Here is a 25,925-nt window from a genome sequence, read left to right as displayed (position 1 = left end):
TATGAGGTAGGTACTATTAATAGTACCATTTAACAGGTGAGGAATGAGGCAGAGAGGTGAAGTGACTTTTCCCCAGAATTGCCTGGCCAGTAATTCCTGAAGCCTAAATTTAAATCCCAGCAGTCATTTCCATTGTCTGTGCTCTTATCCAACTAATGATCTCTAACATGCTTTCTGGTCTTTGCTGAAATTGGTGATTTTCAAGTTGGACCACATTCCTGACAACTCAATTATGTAAGTTCCTTTCAGTGTTATTCTCCTCCCTCCCCAGTTTTAGAAGAAACATAAATGTGACCACAACAGATGTTTTTTGAACATCTGCTCTGTACAGAAACTGCTAGGTTCTGGGCATGTTGCAGTGAAGGAAAAGGGAACAAGATTTGCCCTTGCGATGAGTCTAAGAGAATGATACGTACTTAGGTTTCAGTTGCTATTGCTGCCCCAAATCTGCTCAACCTAAAATAATCGTTCTCACTCATGCTTTTGCAGGTTGGCTGACAGGCTTGGCTGGGTGACTGCTTCAAGCTGGAGATCTGGCTGAGCTTGACTACTTGCCATGAGTTGAGCTCGGGTCTGCTCCATCTGTGTTCTTCGGACTTGGACTAGACTGCAGAAGTTGTCCAGAAGTTCTCAGTGATGATGACAAAAGCACAAGAAGGCAAGCCTAATCACACAAACACAGTTCATGCTTCTGCATGCGTCACATGTGCTAATACTCCACTGGCCAGAGCAAGTCACATGGCCAACCCCAGCCTCAGTGGGATGGGGCCATTTGGTTCTGCCCACTGGGGAGGGATAGTTTGAGTTCAGTTCCCACAATTCACTTAGCCCTGAAATGATGAGTCAACCAGTCTGTCATTGTTTGCAATTTGTCCATGGGCATTCTTGGTAGTCTTTTGTTTTCTGGCTCCTTCCTTTCTTGTGGTCCCCCTTCTGGTGGTGTAGGTGGTTCAGATATAAAACTGGGTAGCAAAACTTTATTTTGAATTGTAAAGTTTTTGACAGTACAGAACTGATCGGTTAGGTGTTGGATTTGCCCTTTTCCAGAGGTGGAGAAGTCAACTCTTTGCCTACCTAAAACTCCAGAAGAATGTAGTACCAGTCCCCTTTTGGATCTTAACTGTGACCATCCCTTTCAAACTAGAGCCCAGTCTAATGGAAGATAGAAAGTAAAGCTTGGCTAAGTGACTTACTTTTAAGGCAAAAAAAAAAAAAAAAAAAAAAAGCTAGTGTATAAAGTGCTCCACTCTATCTAGATCATTTCTCCATCTCACCCTCTCCAGCACTTGTGTAAGTCTCTATTTCTCCACTTCATTTTTCTTTTTTGTGTTCTCATTTCTTTATGGTTATTTTACTCTCTTGCACTTAAGATTTTTAGTGGTCTTCTCTCTTAAATTAGGACTGAAATACAGGCTCAAGTGCTATTTCCTTAATTAGAAAAGCCAGTAGTTTAATCTTAAAATATTTTCTTTACCCTTCTCTAAACTTTAAGAAAAACTGCATTTTCACTTTTTTTTAATATTTGTTTATTTTTGAGAGAGACAGAGTGTGAATGGGGGAGGGGCAGAGAGAGAGGGAGACACAGAATCCGAAGCAGGCTCCAGGCTCTGAGCTGTCAGGACGGAGCCCGATGTGGGGCTCAAACTCACGAACCGTGAGATCATGACCTGAGCCAAAGTCAGACATTGAACCGACTGAGCCACCGAGGCGCCCCACATTTTTACTTTTAAGGCCTATTTAGCCCTTTAGCAAACACTTCTTAAGTACATATACTGTGACAAATACTGTTTAAATACTGGAGCAGTACCAGGGATACAATAATAAACCTGGTGAGGTCACTGCCATCAAGAAGCTCATGTTTTAGTTGGGGAGACAGACAAGAAAGATGACAGAACGTGATTACTCTGTAAAGAAGGATTTGTGAGAATAACTGGATAGGAGGGAGAGGTCCTTGGGGATAAAGAATGCTTTGCCATTTGTGCACCAGGGGATTACACAAAAATTCTGATGTGAGACACAGATTTTGCTGAGAAAGTGGAAGAATGTTGAAGTAACAAAATAATAAAAGCAGGAAAGGATAGATTGAGAGGGTGAGCTAATCCACAAAAGTAAACCAGGGGATTCTGCTGAGGCTAACTGACCCAAAAGCATGTCATAGGTCAACCTAGGGATCGATTATCATTTGATCTGGGTTGATTGAAAGTGTTTCTTAGATGCCTGCTGGGTCAACCTTCCCCAGTCCACAGCATGTAACTTGCTTCACCTTCCAACTAAAAATGAAGATGGCACAATGCTTAAGGTTGGACAGGTTAGCACTAAGCTCTCATACTTAAACTCTATGCTAATGTAATAGTTGGCCAACCCCCCCCCCCCCACCACCAAAATGGGAAGTTCATTTCTGGTACCCAAAATAATAGCGGGTGCTATGAGTAACACTGTCTCAGACCTAGTAGAAATAATCAAAATGCATTTTTTATGTTGATAGGTAAGGTTTTTACATGACCTGCTTCTTGTATAACCTGCTTTTGAGCCCTTATGTCTGCCACAAAGATGACAGGACCCAGCACACAGGAGAGAAAAGTAGCTTGTGGTTCTGATATTCATGGTAAGAAATGCTAAAATCTGAGAAAATGTGAATGAGGAGAATTCAAGGGATAGGAGATTCTGTTGAAGGCATTTGTCTCAGTCCACCTCTAGGTAGCAATAAATGTGTAGGCATGGGAAGAAGTCTGTCAATTGCCTGCAGTTAGGCAACTAATAGGATTAGACACTAAGTGGTCAAATAGCTTTTACTAACTGATGTCAGTGAAAATGGCAGAGGAAGGACCTGTAAGAACAGTGACCGTTGTGACATTTTAACTTGCTCTAATGCCATTCCTCATTCCAGCCCTGCAGTAGCAGATGGCTAGCAGTCCACATTCCCAATGCAGTCTATTAGTCACCAGAGAGAACAAAACAAAGCTAGAGCTCTTTTGAAGCCTCATTCCCAAAGAGATGCCATTGTTTGGCCTGCCTGATGGTTTCCTGGAATACCTCATTTATAAGGCTGTCTGTAGTTGAACTAACTCAGAGTGGACCCAGTGTAAAAAGTACTCTCATTGGAGGGGTGTTTGTTAAAAACATTTATAGGCAAGACTCTTAATGTTGCACTTGCCTTAGGTGATTGATAAGAGCTGAGTCAAGCAAATAGACTAACCAAAGAGTTGAAAAGGAAAAGCCGAGGGAATCGATATCCACAGGAGCTTTGAAAAGCTCTTACATAGTTCTAGGAATCTACAATGTTATATGCACACACAGGGCTGTTGCCACCTGTGAAAGACCTAAGGCCACCCTAAGCTCTCACCTGTGGCTAATTTTGAGGCTGTACAAACAAGTGGAAGCTAGTTTTCAACTGCTAGGCTGTTAGGAAGGCATACCTTAACATATACACACACAGCCCCTTGGCAAAAACTGGGAAATTTTATGTTTTGTGGTTATTGTTGTTGTTGTTACGGGGGTTTGAGGAAATGTCTAATCATTAGCCAGCTGCTAAGCTGAGTAAAAAATTTCATTGACCACACATGGCAAAATATGCAGACTTTACAGAATTTGTTATTCTATTCATTCAGAATTCTGTAACAAGTAGCAATGACAGCAAATCTGGGGACGGAGATGAATTTGATTTCCAGAACTGTGTTATATTATTTAAAATGTCTAATTTTCAGTAAAAGGTTTTGATACATATAAAAGCTATGTATGGCCCATACAAAGGAAAAACAATCAGTAGAAACTGTCCTTCTTCAAGGACATAGGGCTTACCAGACAAAGACCTTAAATTATGTTCAAGGAGCTAAAGGAAGCCATGTCTAAAAAATTAAATGAAAGTATTTTTGAATGCCTCACTAAATAAAGATATCAATAAATTATTTAGAAATTATATTTTAAAAAGCAAATGGAAATCTTTGATTTGGAAAGTACAATAAATAGCTGAAATAGAGGGTCTCAATATTAGATTTCAGTAGGCAGAAGAAAAAATCAGTGAGCTTGAAAATATGTCCATTGTGAGTAGCCCACCTAAGGAATGTGTGTTGGAGGTGGGAGAGACTCACAGAGAGACCTGTGTGACATAATCAGACATACCAGCATACACATAAGGGAAAGCCTGGAAGGAAAAGAGAAAGGGGGACAGAAAGAATATTTGAAGACCTATGACTGAAAACTGACCAAGTTTGAAAAATGTTAATGTACGAATTCAAAAAGCTCAACACCAGGGGCTGCCTGGCTGACTCAGTTAAACATCTGACTTGATTTCAGCTCAGGTCATGATCCCATGGTTCATGGGATCCAGCCCCGCATCGGGCTCCATGTTGAGCATGGAGCCTGCTTGAGATTCTCTCTATCTCTCTCCCCTCTCTCTGCCCCTTCGCCACTCACACTCTCTCTCTCAAAATAAATAAACTTCAAAACCAAAAACAAAACAAACAAAAAAACCCTCAACACCAGGGTGACTGGGTGGATCAGTCATTTAAGCTTCCAACTGTTGATTTCAGCTCAGGTCATGATCTCATGGTTGTGAGGTTGAACCCCATGTCGGCCCTACACTGGGCATGGAGCCTGCTTAAGATTCTCTCTCTCCCTCTTCCTCTTCCCCTCCCCCTCCTTTGCTCACACACACACTCTAAATAAATAAAATCTTTAAAAAAAAAAAAAGTTCAACACCAAGTAGAATAAATTCAAAGAGATCTAATGTACGCACATTATAAGCAAACTATCAAAAGACAAAAAAGAACCTTCAAAGCAGAAAGAAACAACTATCACCATGTACAAGGAATCCTAAATAAAATTGACAGCTAGTTTCTCATCAGAGTCCAGTGGAGATCAGAAGGTAGTAGGTTTGACCTATTCAAGGTGCTGAAAGAAAAATGATATCAATCAAGAATTCTTTATCCAGGACAATTACCCTTCAAAAATGAAGGACAAATTAAGACATTCTCAGAATAACCAAAACTGAGAGAACTTGTCACTAGCAGACCTGCCCTACAAGAAATACTAAAGGGAGTCCTTCAGACTGACGAGAGAACATTAGACAATAACTCAAATGCACATGAAGAAATAAAGAGCAGCAGTAAAGGTAACAGCAAAGTAAATTTAAAGGACAATATGTAAATGTATTTCTGTAACTCTTTTTTACTCCTGTCTGATTTAAAAGACAGCTGCATGGGGTGCCTGGGTGGCTCAGTCGGTTAAGCATCTGACTTTAGCTCAGGTCATGATCTCATGGTTCGTGGGTTCGAGCCCCACGTTGGGCTCTGTGCTGACAGCTCGGAGCCTGGAGCCTGTTTCAGATTCTGTGTCTCCCTCTCTCTCTTCGCCCCTCCCCTGCTTGTGCTCTTTCTCTCTCTCAGAAATAAATATTTAAAAATAAATAAAAAATAAAAGCTGCATAAAGCTGCAATTACAAATTACGTTGATAAGGACCATGTGTGCATAAAAATGTAATTTATGACAGCACAAAGGTACAGGAAATAGAGCTACATAGGAGAAAAGATTTTGTATAGCATTGAAATTTTGTTTTATTAATCTGAACTAGATTGATACAAATTAAGGTGTTAATTGTAACCCCCAGGACAAACACTAAGAAAATAACTATAAAATATAAAAGAAATGACAATGAGAATTAAAATGGTACCCTAGAAAATATCTAACACAAAATAAGCCAGGAATGGAGGACTAGAGAAATAAAAAAGATATGGCAGATAGAAAACAAACAGCAGATGTAAATTTTACCTTATCAGTAATTACATTAAATGTAAGTAGATTAAACTCTATAATTACAAGATAGAGATTAATAGAATGAATATAAGACATCAATTATACGCGGCCTAGAAGAGACACGCTTTACATTCAGTGACACACGTTGAAAGTAAGAAGATGATAAAATAAACAACCATGTAAACAGCAACCAAAAGGGCTGGTAGTGACTGTACTCCTAAATAACTAATGGGTCAAGAAATAAATTAGAAAATATCTGAGATAAATGAAAACAAAAGTACCACATTCCAAAACTTATGAGATGCAGTGAAAGCAGTGCTTAGAGGGAAATCTAGCTGTAAACAGTAAAAAGAAAGAAAGGTCTCAATTCTGTAACCTAATCTTTGACCTTAAAAAAAACTAGAAAAAAAGAAGTGCAGACTAAACCCAAAGCAAGCAAAAGAAAGGAAATAATAAATATAGCTGAAATAAACGAAGTAGAGATTCAAAACACATTAGAGAAAAACCAACAAAACAAAATTGTTCCTTTGAAAAGATCAACACAGTTGATAAATCTGTGGTTAGAATGACCAAGAAGAAAAAAATACTCACTGAAGTCAGGAATGAAGAGGGGCATTCTACTGACTTCATAAAAATAAAAAGAATTATAAAAGAATAAATAACACAAATTATTACATACCAACACATTTGCTAACCTAGACAAAATGGACACATTTTTAGAAAGACAAATTATCAAAACGGTTTCAGGAAAATAACAGAAAATCTGAGTAGACCATAGCAAGTAAAGACGTCGAATTAGTAATAAAATATTTCAAAAAGAGAAGCTTCGGACCAGAAGACTTCAGTGGTGAGTTCTGCAAAACATGTAAAGAATTACCCATCTTTCTTTCAAAAACTTTTTTTTTCTTAAAGGAGTGGAAGGAACACTTCCCAACTCACTCTATGTGGTTGATTTTAACCTGATACCAAATCAAACCAAAGTATCTCAAGAAAAGAACACCACGGACCGATATCCTTTCTGATGATAGATGTAAAAAATCCTTGACAAAATCCTATCAAACTGAACCCATCACTATCTAGAAAGCATTGTACACCAGGGATATCTCTTACGAATACAGATGTAAAAACCACACACAAAACACTATCACATAGAATCCATCAATCCATAAGAAATTATTATACACCTTGACCAAGAGGGATTTATCCAAGGAATGCCAGGTAGTTTCAACATACAAAACTAAGTCAATGAAGTACATAATATATTATCAATACAATAAAGGCGAGGAGGCACTAGATTGTCTCTATTGATGGAAAAAATCATTTGACAAAAATTCAACTTCTCACTGGTAACAACGGAAGAATAGGGAAAACTTACCTGATAAAGAGCATCTATGAAAAACCCACAGCCAATATCATACTTCATGATGAACAACTGAAAACTTACCATCTAAGATCAGGAACAAGACCAAGATGTCCACTCTCATGACATGTATTGAACATTGGACTAGAGGTTCAGGCCAGAGCAATTAGGAAAAAAAAAAGATACCCACATGGAAAAGGAAGTTAAACTATTTGTAGGTTACATGATCTTGTATATAGAAAATCCTAAGGAGTCCACCAAAAAAGTGTTACTGCTGATAAATTTGGCAAGATTGCTGAATACAAAAATCAGTTGTGTTTGGGGGCACCTGGGTGTCTCAGTCAGTTGAGTGTCTGACTTTGGCTCAGGTCATGATCTTGTGGTTCATGTGTTCAGCCCCACATCAGGCTTGCTGCTCTCGCCCTGTCAGTACAGAGCCTGTTTCAGATTTTCTGTCCCCCGCCTCTGCCCCTCCCCTGCCCGTGCCCTCTCAGAAAAATAAAACATTTTTAAAAATCAATTGCATTTTTATACACTTGGCAATGAACAATCCAAAAATGAAATGAAAATTCCATTTATAATAGCATCCACAAAAGTAAAGAATACTTGGAAATAAATTTAACAAAAGAGGTATAAGAGTTGTACCCAAAAAATATAAAACCTCACTGAAAGAAAGTAAAGAATACCTAAATAAATGGAAAGACATCCTGTATTCATGAATTGGAAGACTTAACGTTAGAATAGCAACATTCCCTAAATTGATCTATCACATGAATGCAATCCCTGTGAAAATTCCATTGTCTTTTTGGCAGATACTGGCAAGCTGACCCTAAAATTCATACGGGATGGCAAAGGACTCATAATACCAAAACAATTTAGTAAGAACAAAGAAGACTCACACTTCCTAATTTCAAAACTTACAACAAAGCTACAGTTATCAGGACAATGTGGTACTTGCTTTAGCTTAATGATAGACATATCTAGAGATCAATGGAATAGAATTAAGAGTCTAGAAATAAACCCATTCATCTATGGCCAATAAATTTCAATTAAGGGTACCAAAGATTCCTGCAGAAGGTGCCTTTGCTCAACCCCTCACTCACCCACAGGCACGGTCTTCTGGATCCATAAACCCATACCAAAAAGGCAGCTGGGACCATCCACACCTGAGAAGGGGTGTTTATTTGAAATATAGGAAGTCCACACTCTTGCATAGTGCTTGCAATATGCTTCATTACTGATGTTAATGATTACATGAAGTTGTGATAAGAAAGAGCCTAGTTAATTCATTGATTTACCATGCACACACTGCCTGGTTTCAAAACCTGGCTCCTACAACTGAGTGGGCTTGAGCCTGTGGTTTAACCTTAATGTCTTTGTTTCCTCTTCTGTGAAATTCAGGTAATATAGATCTCTGTCTCATAGAGTTATTGGAAAGATTAATTGAGTCACTATGCCCAATAATAATAAATAAAAACTATCAATATTGCAGTCTCCTTTGAGGTAGATTTAGAATGTCACAGATTGTTTTACATTCTTCCCACCAATGGGTTGTGTCTATGTTTCTTCCCCTTGAATGCAGATGGGCTCTGTAGCAACTTTACCAATAGGATATGGTAGAAGAGCCACTGCCCCAGCCTTCAGAAACTGACAACTCCCCTTTCCTGTCTCTTCTAACAGATGTCCTGTTAGAAGTCTATTTTGAGACCACCACGCTGGAGGACCACATGGAGAGACCCAGCAGAGCCTGCCAGCTGCCCCCATCAGTGTGCCAGGCATGTGAGTGGGGGAACTATCTTGAAAGTGGGGTTGCCAGCCCTAAACCATTCCAGCTTGAGAGAGACCGGCTGCTACACACCCGAGTCCTTCCCAGATTCCTGACACACAAAGCCATGAGCAAATTGAAATGGTTATTTCAAGTCATTACATTTCGGGGTAGTTCTGTTACTTAGCAGTAATCACAACACTGATTATGAAAATCTAAACACTAAACAAATGAATGAGTTGGAAGGAGTGCGTAGTCTCTAGCCTAGGGAAACGATGACTCATGTTACAAATTAGGTCCTCATTTTAGTTGTTTTACAAAATACAAGAGTTCCTGTCATATGTGGATGCTGTTTATGTCCTTATTTACTCCTAGAATGGACACAGGGAAAAGGGAAAAGAGTCTCCAAGGGTGTTTGAACTGAAATCAATGAGTTTAACCCCCTTTTACGGATGGGACCTTAGGCTTGGAAAAGGGAGAGAAGGCGCTCCAGGTCACACAGCAAGTTAGGAGGAAGCTAGGCCTGCCTCTGCACTCTTAAGCCAGAACTTTAAAAATACTATTTTATTTCTTGGTTTATTTATATTTTTGTTGTGCTACCTTGCAGGAACAAATCTATTTTGTGACACATCCAGTTTACACATTCAACAGACAGTGCCCATGTCCCTAGGAAAGGTCTGAAACAGAATGTTATCAGGGCCTGTGGAATGTAGGAGCCAATTTTGGTATACTAGTCGCAAAACAATGAAAATCTTCACCCTTTTCAGATTCATTTGTAATGCCAAAATAGTGGCTCTTATTGTATCTTTTTGTCTCTATATTCCATCAACCCACTAATTATCCTTATACATTTCACACTCACTGTATGATGATTCACTCCCCCCCCCCTCCCCCCCGCCAGTACTCAGCACATTATGATTCAGAGGACACATCCTTCTTTGTTTTTTAGGTTTGGTTTTTTTTTTTTGGTTTTGGTTTTTTGTTTTTGTTTTTGTTTTTTTTCAATGGTGGCTGAAAAATTTGGACTGCAGCCATTCTTTGATGATGTGTATTTTACTGAAAACAAATGCCTGTCTGTTATCTGTGAATACAGGGTTCTTTTTCTCCGTTTGTTTTGACATATTCAGTAGTCTTCTAAAAACTGATGCAGGATTATATTAGAAAATATCAAACTTAAAATGGATAATCCCAAATAATTACCTTTTCCCTTCAATTACTAGTTAATTTATTATAAATTTTAAACTATTTTTCAGAGCTTCTTGGTGAGTCCTCATGGGTGGTCATGAACTGTGACTGTCTCAGGAAGGAGTGGGGTTTCTGAAAACCCCATCAGCAGCCAGAGGAATCACTTAATTGACCGTGCCATTCCCCTGCTTAATACCCTCTAACTGCTTCCCATATAAACTCAAACTCCTGCCATGGCCTAGCAGGGCCTGCATAACCTGAAGTTTGACAAACTTCTATGGTTGATTTAAATCATTCTGACTGTCATAGGTAACAAACCACTTCAAAATGTAATGGCTTAAAATAACCACTCATTTTGCTTATGAATCTGCAATTTGGTCAGTGCAAGGTGGAGGAAGCCAACCTCTGCCCGGCACGCTGGGGCTGTTATCTGAGGGCTGTGGGATCTGATGGTTGAGAAGCTGCCTCTGCTGTCATATGGGAACCCAACTGGGGCTGAGAGTTGAGGACCTCAATTTCTCTCCACATGAATCTCCCCATGCGGCCTTCATTTCCTTGGAGTGTGGTTAGGTGCCAAGAGTGAAATCCCCAAGAAAGAACCAGACAGGAGCCATATAAGTCGTTCACGACCTAGATTTGGAAGTCATGTCTGCCACACCGTGTCACATCTGCCACACTACATTCATGGAGGCAGTTATGAAGTCCTGCCCAGGGTCAAGGGAAGGAGCATAGATCTCATGATGGGGACTGGCAAAGTTTTGGAGGAACAAGCAGCACTGGAAATGTTGCAGCCATTTTTGGAAAATAAATTACCACAATATGCTTTACTGATTTCTTTTGGGGTGTGTATGTGTGTGTGTGTGCGCGCACACATGCGTAAATCCCATGTTTAAATGAGCCTTAGGTGGTAAGCTCTCTCTAAAGGTAATAGTCTTTTCTTATGTGTTTACAAACTGTACAATTTCTAACACAGTATTTTATGTGCAGCTAACACTTAATTTTCACACCTGATTTTATGAGCTGCAAGATATTCATAATTGAGTCAATAATTTTTAAAGACTTAGAATCCCCAAATATATCTTATCTTAAAATCATACTGTACATAATTTTATCTTTATTTGATTATTCAGGAATCATTTTAGGAACCCTACAATTCTTTGAGATCAATAGATACCACTTTCAACATTCCAGTACTCAGAGAAAATGTAAATGCTGACCATTTACAGGTTCTGTAGGAATATTTAGAGTGTGGAAATGAGAAAGGCAGTGTCTTTACTTTCAGTGTAGTAGTGTCTTTAGTTATCACATCAGGACCCTATGGCAATAAACTCGGGACTCATAAGATAAACTACAAAACAAGTCTTGAAGTTAAAGGGCACAGCATCAAGAATTTCATTCTGCCAAATCAGGTGGTAATATATCAGAAATTTTAAACACTGAAAGTATTGATAAAACCAATCATCTGACTTGCATGGAAGGTTTAGTACAGGCATGTCCAGTAAGCATAAAAACAAGCAACCATCTTATATATTTTATTCAAAATGTTGAAGCACCAGATTAAAAGATTTCAAAAGCATTCCATGCCAGTTTTCTTCCATTGGAACTGAATAAAGGGATCATACTGAAAATATCTGCAGATTGGGGCTCCTGAATGGCTCAGTTGGTTAAGCGTCCAACTTTGGCTCAGGTCATGATCTCGAAGTTTGTGAGTTCGAGCCCCACATCGGGCTCTGTGCTGGAGCCTGGTTTGGGTTCTGTGTCTCCCTCATTCTCTTCCCCTCCCCGACTCACACTCTGTCTCTCTGTTTCTCAAAAGTGAATAAACGTTAAAAATTTTTTAAAAATATCTGCAGATAGTTTCCATAAGATTTCTGCATTCCCATGAAGCCTTTTGTGAACTTTCAAAGTTACACACAACCTGATGCAAGGCAATTCCTTAACTATAGATCATATTTTCCCCACACTGATTTGTCTTTGATCAAAGAAAAGTAACGTATTTGGGTGACAAAAAAAGTCCCACAGAAAGGGGAATAATGGGTTGAAAACTAGCATGAGGATAGGAGAGAAGAGTGTTCTGAACTGGTCATTTGGAAACTAGCTATGCCTCGGTCCTAGGGTGGGGATTCCAGGCTCTAGCTCTGATGCTAGGATACTGGTTTAGCCTTGGGCAAGGCACTTCCCATCCAAGCCTCAGTTCTCTCTTCTTTAAAATGGACACACTTGGGGCGCCTGGGTGGCGCAGTCGGTTAAGCATCCGACTTCAGCCAGGTCACGATCTCGCGGTCCGTGAGTTCGAGCCCCGCGTCGGGCTCTGGGCTGATGGCTCAGAGCCTGGAGCCTGTTTCCGATTCTGTGTCTCCCTCTCTCTCTGCCCCTCCCCCGTTCATGCTCTGTCTCTCTCTGTCCCAAAAATAAATAAACGTTGAAAAAAAAAAAATTAAAATGGACACACTTGCCCCTTTCAGAGAACTGATATGGGGAGCTGATTACTAAGGCGTGCACACATGCTTTGAAAAATGCACAGCACTGGAGTAATGGTCTCACACTTGATTAGGATCACCTGAAAGCTTATTAAACACAGATTGATGGGACCTGTCCCCAGAGCCCAAGAATTTGTGTTCCTAACAAGTTCCCAGGTGACGCTAGTGCTGCTGGGTTGGGACCACCCTTTGAGAACCACTGTCTGTATGATGCCAGGCTGGGGGGATGAGGCGGGTGCGGGGAGTGGGGCGGAGGGTTAGGTAATTCTGGAGACAGGAAGACTTTCCTGGCCACTCTCAGAATGCCTCTTCTAGAACTTCCAATTTCAAAGCAGCCAACATCTGCTCGTTGTGGGCCCCTCTTTGTGGTTTTCTCCCTCCATTTGAGAATATTGCCCAGGTGCACTTCACTCTTCAAAACCATGAGAAAAGAAAGGTTATTTCTGAGCTAGTCCAACAGATAATAACTACTAGTAGCACTTGTATCATATATAGTGGGAGAGAGACCTGTAAAGGGGCAGTAGTCAGGACAGCTGGAAGATGGAGCATCAGATGCATTGGAATTTTGGCAGGGGATTGAGGTGCTGTCAGGAAGATTACTGCATTCATTATCGCTGCGTAAAAAATTACCCCCAAACTTAGAGGCTTAAAACAACATTTTTTTTAATTTTCTTTTTTTTTAATTTTTAAAAATGTTTTTATTTATTTTTGAGACAGAGAGAGACAGAACATGAGCAGGGAAGGGGCAGAGAGAGAGGGAGACATAGAATCTGAAGCAGGCTCCAGGCTCTGAGCTGTCAGCACAGAGCCTGATGCGGGGCTCGAACTCACAGACTCTGAGATCATGACCTGAGCCAAAGTCGGATGCTCAACCGACTGAGCCACCCAGGTGCCCCTAATTTTCTTTCTTTTTAATGTTTGTTTATTTTTGAGAGAGAGAGAGAGAGAGAGAGAGAGAGAGAATGAGAGAGCGCATGAGTGGGGGAAGGGCAGAGAGAGAGAGGGAGACACAGAATCTGAAGCAGGCTCCAGGCTCTGAGCTGTTAGCACAGAGCCTGACCCGAGGCTCAAACTTACGAGCTGTGAGATATGACCTGAGCTGAAGTCAGATGCTTAGCTGACTGAGCCACCCAGGTACCCCTAAAACAACAAACATTTATCTGAAGGTTTCTGAGGGTTAGCAATTCGAGAGTGGCGTAGCTAGGTTGTTTTGGCTGAGAGTCTCTCGGAAAGTTGTAGTCAAGACATTGGCCAGGGTGGCAGTTATCTAAAGGCTGGACTGGGGCTGGAGGATCCACTTGCAACACAGCTCACTTATGGGGCTAGCGACAGGAGGCTTCAGTTTCTTGCTAAATGGGCCTTTCCATAAGGCTCCGTGAGACATGGTAGCTGGCTTTCCCCCGAGCAAGTGATCCAACATGGAAGGTAGGCAACCAAGACAAGCCACAGGATCTTTGATATCTAATCTCAGAAAATAACAGGACATTGTGTCTGCCATGTTCTAGTGGTCACACAGAACAACCATGGAACAATGTGGGAAGGCACCACACAAGAGTGTCCATAGGGATCAGTGGGAGCTATGTTAAGACTCGTTATGCTCATTAAGAAACCTGTTTGTCCACAGGGCTGTCTCTTCCCTGACTCCCTCTCTCAAATGAAGTTGTTCATAAGCTCCCAGAATGTGTTGGGAGCATCATGTGCTGCAGTTTCCTCCCTACACACTCCCCCCTTCTCCATCCTGTTGTGTGACCGTAGCACTGACTTCTGCAGACAGCACCAGCTGCACTTTCTTGTTCTCTGCCTTGCTGTTGGGTCCAACCAATAGGAAGCAGCAGCAGGTGATGAAAGGGTAGCAGAAGAGAGAAAAGACATGGTACTTCTTGCCTGGCCTCCTTCTGTGTAAGATCACTGTAGTCTGCCTGGATCTCCCTTCTAAAGGCTGCAGCTCCTGCCGGGCTGCTCTCTCCATACAGCTTCCTTCCCTCCCCTGATTCTGTAACCACTTGAGCCCTTCATACCTTCAGGCCTGGGAGGCTAATGGCTCCTGCTATTGCTAGCCCCTGAATATTGGACTGCCCTTTGCAGGCTTCCCTATAACCCCTGCCCACACCTGTGTAAATTGCTCTGTTATTACTCCTCTGTGTTAATGGGGTGTGCAGTCTCCTTCTGCTATGACCCTGACTGCAACAGCATGTAACTAGTGTCAGAGAGAAATTTATGCTCAGAGGAAGCAGGCCTGGTGGACATCTACTGTTTCTGCCCAAGCATATCCCACCCACCACCCTGCCTCAGCGTTCCTTTGGGGATCCAGCCCTGCCCACTTCCTGTGTCTTGTCAGAGTCATGCCCATGATCCCTCACTCTCCAGGTGGGCCTGGGATTCGCTGCTGGCCAACAGGCCAATAAGAATATCATGGCCCTCTGAACAGTGATTGGGCATGTGGCCCAAGGCAGAGCCAGGAAGGCTCAGTTCTGGGACTTTGTGAAAAGAGAAGCTCTTTCCTTAGGGGTTGCTAAAGCATCAGATGACGCCTCGGGCTGTGGTGGCCATTATCATTACCACTATATGGGGAGTCTGTCTGGGAAGGAAGCTGATAAAGAACGCCAAGTACAGACATACTACATACACCCACACACACACAGATGCTGTTCACAGACTGTTTCAGCTCCTGAATCCAGCCATGCCTGAAGAGATCTACTCTGTAGACTCTTCAGTTACATAAGTCAATAAGTGATAATTTTTGCTCAAACCAAAAAAAAAAAAAAATGCGTGAAAGAGTTACACATACATGACTCCTAGCAGCTCATTGATCTACTGGTAATTTTATTTTTAACTGTTTGTTAGATTTTTACTTCAATGCTAGAAAACTTTCAAAAGAGAAAAAAATTGTTCTTTTGTTGTTTCAGCCTGTCTAAACGAAATAAGCATGCTTGGTGACTGCTCATTCATTCATTCATTCACTCATTCATTCAGCAACCATGTATTGAGCCCAGATTTTAAAAACCACAGAGGGGTGCCAGGAGCCATAGACACAAAGATTAGTAGCACATGGACTGTGTTCTCAGGTGGCATCTCCATAGTCACGGTGAAGAAGATGCAGATTCCAGCACCAGCTCTAATCAGCACATGGGCAGTTCACTAGCATCTCTGTCAGTTTTCCTTATCTGCAAGATGGCCATATCAAGCCTTCTTTAAGGCTCATGGAGAAAGTTAAAGGAGCCATTTATGTGCCACATCCAGCACAAAGCTGTCACTCACTACAGGGCAGATACTCTCGGTGCAGCTCACATCCTGGCAGAGAAGACCTGGATAAGTATTACGGCCCGATGGGGAAGGGCTCTGGGAACAGGAAAAGTCAATTCGGTGGAAGAAGATTCACAAAGTGCTTGTCATGGAGTGGACCTTCAAGGATGGAGGAGTTTCCCCATCAAAAGAGGCATTTTAGCAAAGACAACATCGCTAAGGCCACATTGTGCTCAGCATATCAGGGAATTGAGAGAATTTGGCCATGGCGGAATCAGGGAGCTGGATTCATAGTGCGGGGTCAGCGTGGGGCTCAGCACAGGCAGGGGGCAGGTTGTGTAGGGTATGAACTTCAGGGAGGCGAGGAAAAAGAGAAGCAGGATTTGGACTGAGGGGGTTGGTAACCAGCTCCAAGATGGTGCCCAGTATCCTCACCTCCTGGCCTGTGTCCTGTCCCCTCCTTCAATGAGCAAGGCTGATCTGGGTAAGCCAAGAAGATAGTATGGAATGATAAAGTGTGACTTCTGAGCGTGGGTCATAATAGACACTGTGGCTTCTACCTTGGTCTCCCTTGGATCACTTGCTCCATGGGAAGCCAGCTGCCACTTTGGACAGCCAAACAGCCCTACAGGAAGGACCCTGTGTTGAGCAACTGAGCCTCCTGCCAGCAGCCAGCCATGTGGCTGCACCAAACTGATGGGTAGTAGTTTTCTAGAGCTGCCATAAAAAAGTACCACCAAATGGGTGGTTTAAAACATAGAAATTTACTACCTCATAGTTCTGGAGGCTAAAAGTCCAATATCAAGGTGTTAGCAGGGCCATGCTCCTCCTGAGACCTGTAGGGGAGAATCCTTCCTTGACTCCGCTAGCTTCTGATGTTTCTCAGTAATCCTTGGTGTTCCTTGGCTCATGGATGCATCCCTCCACTATGCCTCTGTTGTCACATGGCTGTCTTCTCCCTGTGTGTCTAAATCTTCTCCTTTTCTTATAAGGACACGGGTCACATTGGATTAAGGGGCCACCCTATTTAAGTGTGATCTCATCTTAATCACATCTACAAAGACCCTATTTCCAAATAAGATCACATTATGATGTATGGGGGTTAAGACTTCAACGCATCTTTTTGGGGAACACAGTTGTTGATAACGTTCTCCACCTCCAGTGAAGCCTTCAGCTGACCACAGCTCCAGCTCACATCTTGACTGCAGCCTCATGAGACCTTGAGCTAGAACAACCCAGCTAAGCCACTCCCAGATTCCTGACTCATGGAAACTGCATGAGTTAATCATGTTCACGATTGCTTTAAGCCACTAAGATTTGTTATGTGGGAATAGGCAATCAACACAAGGAGGAAGACATGGCAGTAAAAGACCAAAGGCCTCCACAGCAATCCTACTCAACAGATCTTCATGTCATATCAGCATTTATTTTAAATCAGAGCCTTTTTATGCAACATTTCATACTGCTAAAACTTTTTTAAAAGAGTTTTGCCCTATGTACATTCACTTTGTTGAGAAACCATTTGTTCATCTAGTGGGTGATTGGGTGTTTGAGCAGTTACGAGTTTCACTGGGAATCCACGCAGCTGACTCAGATTTTCCCTCTCTGGGCAGAGCTCCGGTGCCAGGCTGGCTGGCTGGTCTGGGGTCAGGTGCATACTCCCGGTTCAATGCGTGATGGCCAGGGGATGGGGCCACAAGGTACAGAGCAGGGCCACCTGTGGGTAAGGGGTGGTCCGGGTGGGTTTCCCTCAGCAGGGCCATGGGCAGTTGTCTCTCCCTGCAGGAGGGGGCGGTGGGCACCAGCATTGACAGTCTGTGATCAGGCTGTGGATTTTGCCTTCTCTAGGAACAGGCCTTTTTAAGTCCAGTGTGAACACAGCTCATTGTGCCTCTCACTTCCTCTGTGAGCAAAGCCACAGACAGGCACAGCTGCACCTACATGAGAAACCACATGGACCAACCGACTTCCCCCAAGTCTGATTTGACCAAAAATACATTTGATTTCCTGCCTCTATGTTATGGTCAAGATTACCATTTGTTTCCTTGAATTTCAGGATTGCAGTTGACAAAAGCATGTCACAACCATTAGTCATAGGTGTTTTTTTTTTTTTCCTGAAAATGATTCATTTTACTCATTTTCCCATCCTCCTCTTTGTTCTGCCAGCTGGCAGCTACTTCTTTTTATTATAAAAATAATTTTGTGTTACCCCCATCATTTATATCTTCCCTCATTTCTACTTCATAAACAATTGGTTCTAACTTGTCAATAGAAAGTAACTCAGGGAAAGTTCTAGGTGCTCTGTTCAGAAGGGCAGAATGTGTATCCAGCAGGTGCTTCATAAGTGCTTACTGGGTGGAGTAGTTCCACCAAGTCTGTATTTAGGTCTACTGTCTCTGTACGTCTCTTTCTCAGGCTGACTTGAAAACTCTTGGCATGAAGCAACAATATGCATTTTTAAGATGATTTCTATTTCCCTGGTGTTTGGGGCAGGGAGCTAAGTGGGTGGCAGACAGCCACATCCGGAGAGACAAGCTCACTCCTCCTGGCAGGTCCTGCACTGGGGACGGCAGGCAGGCTCTGCCATTGGTGGGAGGGGTCCTGCTCCCATTCCAGGAGGACTTCCCAGGCCTTCCTCAGGAATTCTGAGTTCTTCCTGCTTATTCCCTAAAGATGTGACTCACTCCAAACCTTTGCGAGTGAGCAGTGAGTCAGCAGGGGTTTTGCTTTTTTGGATCATTCCCACATGGATTATTCAACGCACATTATATGAATGAGAAGACCGTGGCGTGACAGGGTTTAAATAAGTTGTCCAAGGTCTATGCAGTGAAGAGTAAGCCGTGAGGCCAAGGATGTGAGCCTGGACAGTCTTGAGACCAGGGTCTGTACTCTTTATTCTGCCTAAAAGCCAGAAAAGGGGTCTAGAAGGCTATGCTGCAAGGGAATGGGGAAGGAATCCCATTTTTTACTTTGTATAATTATATATATGCACATACTGCTTTAAAAAACCTAATTAAAACTAAACAGCCACACCATGGAAGAGGCAAATCACAGAAGGCTAATTATCCATCTTCTTAAAAATTATTCATTTTCCTACTTAAAAATTATCTGAGTTACTAGGCATTGAGTCAAAATGACTTTGAAATGTTGGCTACAAATAATACAGAAATTAGTGGCCTAAAAATGTCTTCCCTCACTGATTACGTTGGTTCTGCATCTGGAACTCCTATTGTGGGAGGGCCTTGCTCTGCACCTGGTGGGCTTTCCAAAAACACCTGCTGTGTGATCAGATTAATGAATGACTACAGAGGGCCACCCTCCATGGCAGCTCTTGCAACTTATCTTCAAGAGGCGTGATGCCTCTCTCAAAGGGTAGGCCCTCTGGGGACTGTTCACGGAATCATGCCTGCATCATTCCATCCTGCGCAGTTGGGCAACTGGAAGGCTCTTGCCCAAAGTTAGCATGATTTATTTAGGTCCCTGGAATCCCTGGATGAGACATGTTGTGCAGAAAGAATCCTCTTACTCATACTTTCCCTCTGCTGCCCCTCTCTTCAGCACTTGTTTCCAGCCTCTCTGTCTGTCTTTCTCTCTGAGGCACTGCACTCTTTTCCAGTTATTATGAGCCCTGCCTGACAGATTCCATTTACTGATGGAAAGGCATATGGGAGAGAAACTTCCCTTCTATTTTTAAAAGCTGCTTCAAGATACACATTTCTGATGTTGCTGGTGGCTCTGGCATTACCATTTCATCTGGATAGAATTCTGTTCATCCAGAATGGAAAAGGACCCACGCAGCCATTTCTAAAACAGGTTTTGCTCTGAGAGTTTGTTTCTTACGTTAGAAGGTGAGGCTTGTGAGATACTTGTATGTCCTGGGTCTCACTTCATGAACAATAAAAACACACACGAAACCCACTGTTTTGTGGATGTGTAAAATATAAACTGGCATTTTTATTTTAGCTCTTAAAACCAATTGTATAATGAGAGGTTTGCTGGAGGAAGATATGGCTTGAAACAGGAACAGGGAATACCAGAAAAGACTCGATAATCCACGTCAAAGAGGAAAAGACAATGGGGGAAGGTGCCTCTCCTACCTCATCCCACAGCTCCCACAGTGGGCTGTGGGGCAGAGAGGTGGTCCCAGTGCTTGTGAGCTGTGGTCTGGACAAGTGCAGGGCTGCCCACCCCACACTGCCCTAGTCCCTCTCATACAGCCGCCCGTAGAGAGCTGCCGTCACCAGGCCAGAGGACAGTCCGCTCTTGCTCAGGAAGGAGTAGTCATTCTCCCAGCCAAGCTGATCAGGGGTTTCCAGGGACATCCCTGAGGTAAGAAGCAGAGGAAAGATATAGGAAGTACTGAAGTTCCCCCATAGGTGGAACTCAAATATCCCTGTGGCCTCTGTGATCTCCTGCCCACAGGTGTTAAAGCCAAGACCCCCACACTTGACCAGGGCACAAACTTGAACATAGTAAGTGCCGTGCACAGTGTGAAGACCGTCAAAGACCCCCAGGGCATACAGCTCTTTGGACAAAGTGGGCCGCTGGTAAAGCAAGTAACAGCAGAGGCCGTTTGCACAGACGCGGAGGTAGCCTTCCTTTCCCCACACAGGGACCAGGGTGAAATTGTCATACATCATCTCCGAATGAAACACAGGAGGAGTGTTCATGTTCCACTTGGTGGCTCCATCACAATGGACTTCCTGAGCATCCTTTTCACAGTATGGATCACCTGCCAAGATTTCTAAAAACTTACTATGAGATGGGTTCATTTTACCTGTGGCATTCTCTGGACCAATGAGACCCAGTGGATTTCTGGCTACCTGTGCGATTATAAGATGACCAGTGGCGTTTTCCATGTCATGGTGCCAAAAGGACTTCCGAGGGCTGTGTATGCCACTTCCGGTCATCCCCAGAGATGGGTGGTGGATGTTGGCAGCCAGGAGGTTGATGCCAAAGGCAATGGCAAAAGCTCTCTGAATCTGAATGGCTGCCAAGAGTGGGAGCTGGTTCATCCAGGCAGTAGGATATACGACGTGCTTCACCTCAGAGTCCCTGAGGAGTCTAATGGCAGGGTCAAAAAACAATATATCAAAGCAGGTGAAGATGCCAAATTTGCCAGCAAAAGGGGTATCAAAGATGATGTGATCCACTTTGAGAGGGGTATCAAAAGCTGCCTCAAAGTAGAGGTTGTGTTTGCGATAGCGGTCAACAAGGGTTCCGTTGTTGCTGAACACGACATTTGTGTTAAACTGGTATCTTCCATCATGTGGGCACCCCGGGTCATTGTTATGGCAAGGCTGCTTGGTCCCAAGATTGGCCACCAGGAACATATTGCCCTTGATGGCCATGCAACTCAGGCGCTGGAGGACCTAAAGGAAAAAAAAGGCATAAATAAATGAATTTTTAAAATCTGCCATTTGCCTTATAATTTTAAAATAGAAAAGTACCTGTATTGTGTCTATAATATGTAAACAGCTATCAAAAATCAGTAAAAAAAAAACACTACTGAAAGAGTGCACAGGATATGAACAGGTGATTCACAGCACAAATACAAATGGCCAATGGACATCTGAGAAGATACTCAACCTCATTAGTAATGAGGAAACACAAATGAAAATAATGAGATCTCATTCTGTACCTTCGTAAGATTGGCAAAAATTCAAGATATTATTCCGTCTTGCATTGACCAAAGGTGGGGAAACAGGCACTCAAGACTAATCACGAGGGATGTAAAATGAAATGAAGGTCTTTCAAAAGGGAAATTTGGTAGTCTTTAAAATAATTCAAAATGTGCATATCCTTTCACTGAGAAATTCCATTTCTAGGAATCTTACCTTACAGAAAAACTTGGACATATTTATGAAGATATATGTACAAGGATATTGACTGAAACATTATAATAGCAAGGGTTTTACAAAAGCATATAGCATGCTAATAAAGAGGATGTCAATAACTATGAAATGAATAGAAAAGAATATAGTTGGATGCATATCAAAGTGTTGATGGCAGTTTCTCTAGGAAGAGAAGGAGGGTAATTGGTGGGGTGTGTGAAGATGGGACTTTAATTTTTTTACTTCTGATTCGTTTGTTTTCTAAGTATATATTCTTGTATGTCCTGTGTAATTAATAAATAGAACGATCCAGAGATGAGTAAATGCCCCAGAATACCAGACACTCTTTAACTGATGGAATATGTGGCACAGGGAGTTTGGGGAGCTCAGATTTCATTTTTAGGAACCTAGGGTCTCCTTTCGGTCTCATTTAACCTGTCTTGGCTGTTGGCCCCTGGCTTGGTTCATCTCTGCATGCCTTCAGTCTACGGAGGAGGAAGGCTGGGACCCTCCCTTACCTCTGTGTCATTGAATCGGTGGGGCTCCAGGCAAGGATTCCACCTGACCAACTGGGGAGACGGCATGAAGTCCAAAAATGGGTAAATAGATGTTCTTGTAAAGTTGAATCCATGAATGCCATCTTCTGGAAACACTATAATCTGTACACCCTGTAGGTCAAACACATCAAAGTATGGTATATTATCCGATAACAGGAAACACCCCTTCTTTCACTTGTCCATTCTTTCATTCACTCGTCGGACAGCCATCAGGTAGTTGTACTGTGCCAGGAACCAGAGGTTCTAAGATGGTGGCTGGACTCTCATCAGGGATCTTGGTCTTGGGGAAACTGTCTCACTTGGCCTCACTGTCAGGTAACAAAGACAGATGGATTTAGAAACAACCATTAACCATACCTCATGTTAGGGAAGAAGGGAATGAGTGAGGTTGGAGCAGAAAGCAGGAGTTTGCCAAGCAGACAATCAGGAGAGGTTTGGAGTTCCTGGTGGTGGCACAGTACAAAGGCCTTGAATACTGGGCTTGTTAACAGATGGGGTGTCTCCAATCCAGTGGTTTCCACTCATTGTGCATCTAAATCAGACGGGGAGCTCCTGAAAAAACACTTGGTTTAGGGGTGATGCTGGGGCCCACTCCTAAAAAGTCTGCTTCACTGGGCTGGTGGGTAAAATTCAAGTGTGTTCATTTTAGAAATAAGGACTTTCTCTAACTTGAAGTTCTCCAACTGGGAATTAGGAGGCCCTTTTCCGAATCCTAACCACTCCCCAGGCTTTGTCCCACACCTGGAGACAACCTAGGTTTCCTGACTGATAGCCTGGGGCTCCCTGTGATGTTCACATTAACCGAATGAAATCCAAACAAACGGGGCACCCTCAGCTCCCAGCATCAGGGCCTCATTCTCCTGCTGCTCTCCACTTACACGGCTTAAAATGCGAAGGCTGGAACATTGCTCCAGAGTGAAAGGTGGAGGAGGAAGGCAGAGAAGGTATGAATAATCTAAAATAAGAGGCAATTTGAGTCACTTAATTCTGGAATGCACTGCAAACTCTTTATAATATTTTATTCTGGCTAAAAAAGCTTCGAAAGTGTAACTGTAGAAAACTTGGAGAACAGATAATATTAATATTAGTTTAGTTAATATCTTGGCTATTTTTATTTTGTCTGTGTGTGTGTATATAATTGCGATAATGATAAATGGTGTTTCGGGAGCACCTAGGTGACGCAGCTGGTAAAGCATCAGACTCATGATCTCAGCTCAGGGTCATGAGTTGAAGCCCCACGCTGGGCTCCGCTGAGCATGGAGCCTACTTTTAAAGAAAATTTTAAATAAATACATAAATAGTTTTCCATCTTGACTTTCCTCACTACATACAGCATCAAGACTACCAAGATACTTTCAAAAATACCATTTGCAATGGCCACATTATATTTAAGAGAACACCATAATTCATCTTTTATCAGCGGACATCTGAATTGTTCCCAACTTTTGGTGACCATCTGCATACAGGGTGCTCAAAACACTTAATGAGTATTATACACAAGTGTTTAGGTGTCTGATGATTTCTTCAGAATGAAGTCTTGTAAGTGAAGATACGGGCTCACAGACAGGAAGAGTTTTCAGTTGTTTACATTGCCAAATAGCCCTCCAGAAAGATTATACCAATGTATGCTCCTCCCAGAAGAGTGTTAAGATTGGCCACCTTACAGCACACAGTAAAGCAAAATTATCACAAACTTGGAAATAAAGCAAGATGTTTGCCTTTCTAACATATACTAGGGTACTATTTAAGAGGCTCACTCAAGGATTATTTAGTGAATGTACTATTGCTAGGCTTTGTTATTTAATATGAGATCACCCCAGACTGCAATTGTATTGCTCTATAGGACATTAGCCAGTTTTGTATACACGAGCAAATTCATTTCAACATTCATTTGACCGATACACACACTCATGTTCCTCCGATGCTGTTTTGAGCCAGGTTTACCATCTGACTGATTTCTTCGTTAGACCAGTGAGTTAAATAACAGTTTTGGCACATGTTCGTTCTATATTTGTGTAAGAGGTTTTAAAATTTTTTTTACGTTTTTATTTATTTTTGAGAGAGAGAGGCACAGAGTGCAAGCGGGGGAGGGGCAGAGAGAGAGGGAGACACAGAATCTGAAGCAGGCTCCAGGCTTTGAGCTGTCAGCACAGAGCCCAACACAAGGCTCGAACCCAAAAATGGTGAGATCATGACCCGAGCCAAAGCCGGACGCCCAACCAGCTGAGCCACTCAGGCACCTCAGGAGTCATGTTTTAACTTTTTGAAAATTATACTTGGACAAATGTTTTCCTTTATTAAAAACAAAACTTTCCCCAAGAATGTTGAATGGTTTCCTATGGACAATACCATTTATGTTATGTATACATATTAGATTAATACTGAAGTTAAATTGCATTTCCTAAATACATATTTTCTAGGAATAAGAAGAGGAACCAACCTGAGCCAGGGTAGAACGCTGGATCTAATGTGACTATCAATCCATCTAGAAAGCAATTAGCATCCCTGATAAATGAGGAGTTTTCGGAGAGACTTCAATGAGGTCAAGAACTCCTGAGGAATTAAGGTTGCCAACCCAGTTGATGGACCAGCCTAATATCTTTAAGTTGGAGTCCTTTTCTTCCCTATAAATATCTCTACCAAGAGAGAAATACTTCAGTTGGCTAGTTCGGGAACCCTTGCCTTCCAGCAAGTTTGATCTAAAATTCTGACACATGCTTGGCATCAATTTGTCGTAGAAGTTGCTTGAACGCATAAAACCATGCAGGGAAGCCGAGAGATCTGTAAGCACTAAGAAATGATCAGATAAACAATCTGTTCTCTTGGACCACAAACAGAGAAGGAATGATGACTTGCAGGCAGCATGGGCTCAACAAAAACATGTTATAGGTTTCCTTTGGGGGCAGGTTATTGGAAGGCAGGGGAATACCACCATCACAGTCTCCGGAGTTCAGCACGGCCTCTGCCCAACCTCTTAGAATGGTCTTGTGGACAGGATGGAGAAGCGAGGGATGGCTCGTATTTCAGCACCATGCAAGCAAACACCTCTGTGCACAGAATGGTCTCGAGTGGATCTGTGTCATCAGGAGGTCTAAGGGCACAGCCTGGGATTTTTTTACACTGACTTCAGCGTAAACATAAATGAGGTGTGTATCAAATGTGTGAATGACGTGAAGGTAACTGATATGCAGGATGTCAGTAAAGATCCCCAAATAGCCAAACAGGCTGGAATGATGAGATGTAACAGCATAAATGTGAAGTCGTGTGTTCAGGTTAGTTAACCTTGGGGCGCCTGGGTGGCGCAGTCGGTTAAGCGTCCGACTTCAGCCAGGTCACGATCTCACGGTCTGTGAGTTCGAGCCCCGAGTCAGGCTCTGGGCTGATGGCTCAGGGCCTGGAGCCTGTTTCCGATTCTGTGTCTCCCTCTCTCTCTGCCCCTCCCCCGTTCATGCTCTGTCTCTCTCTGTCCCAAAAATAAATAAACGTTGAAAAAAAAAATTAAAAAAAAAAAGTTAACCTTGTAAGTACTGGGTGGCAAGAGTGGCACGTGTGTCTGTGTGTGGGAAGAAGACTTGGGAGTGTGAGTTGGCAGCAAATGCCTTATGAATCCACAGTGAGATGTGGCTGCCAACAGCTTTCTGGGGACAAAGTCTCGAATGAGAACGGTGCTACATCTCCTCCACTCTGCCCTTGAATACGGAGACTTTCCTACGGCTCTGGGCACAGAGATCATCTGGGAAATCTTTGTAA

At 42.5% G+C, this 25,925-nt stretch overlaps 1 protein-coding gene across 4 annotated transcripts in view; it reads right to left on the bottom strand.

Annotated features, from left to right (window-relative positions):
* Window positions 1-19,718: 19,718 nt before the first annotated feature.
* Window positions 19,719-25,925, bottom strand: part of BTD (biotinidase) — a 30,062-nt gene continuing 23,855 nt past the window's right edge. For all 4 annotated transcript variants that reach the window (XM_045037641.1, XM_006936433.5, XM_003992138.6 and 1 more), the window contains 2 exons: window positions 22,137-22,286; window positions 19,719-21,156 (listed from right to left, as the gene is read on the bottom strand). In XM_045037641.1, coding sequence (XP_044893576.1) covers window positions 19,984-21,156; window positions 22,137-22,286 — 1,323 coding nt within the window. In that variant the 3' untranslated portion in view covers window positions 19,719-19,983. The remainder of the gene's footprint in view (window positions 21,157-22,136; window positions 22,287-25,925) is intronic.

The sequence above is a fragment of the Felis catus genome, chromosome C2 (genome assembly GCF_018350175.1).
Source record: "Felis catus isolate Fca126 chromosome C2, F.catus_Fca126_mat1.0, whole genome shotgun sequence".
NCBI lineage: Eukaryota > Metazoa > Chordata > Mammalia > Carnivora > Felidae > Felis > Felis catus.
This window is presented reverse-complemented; position numbering and strand designations above follow the sequence as displayed.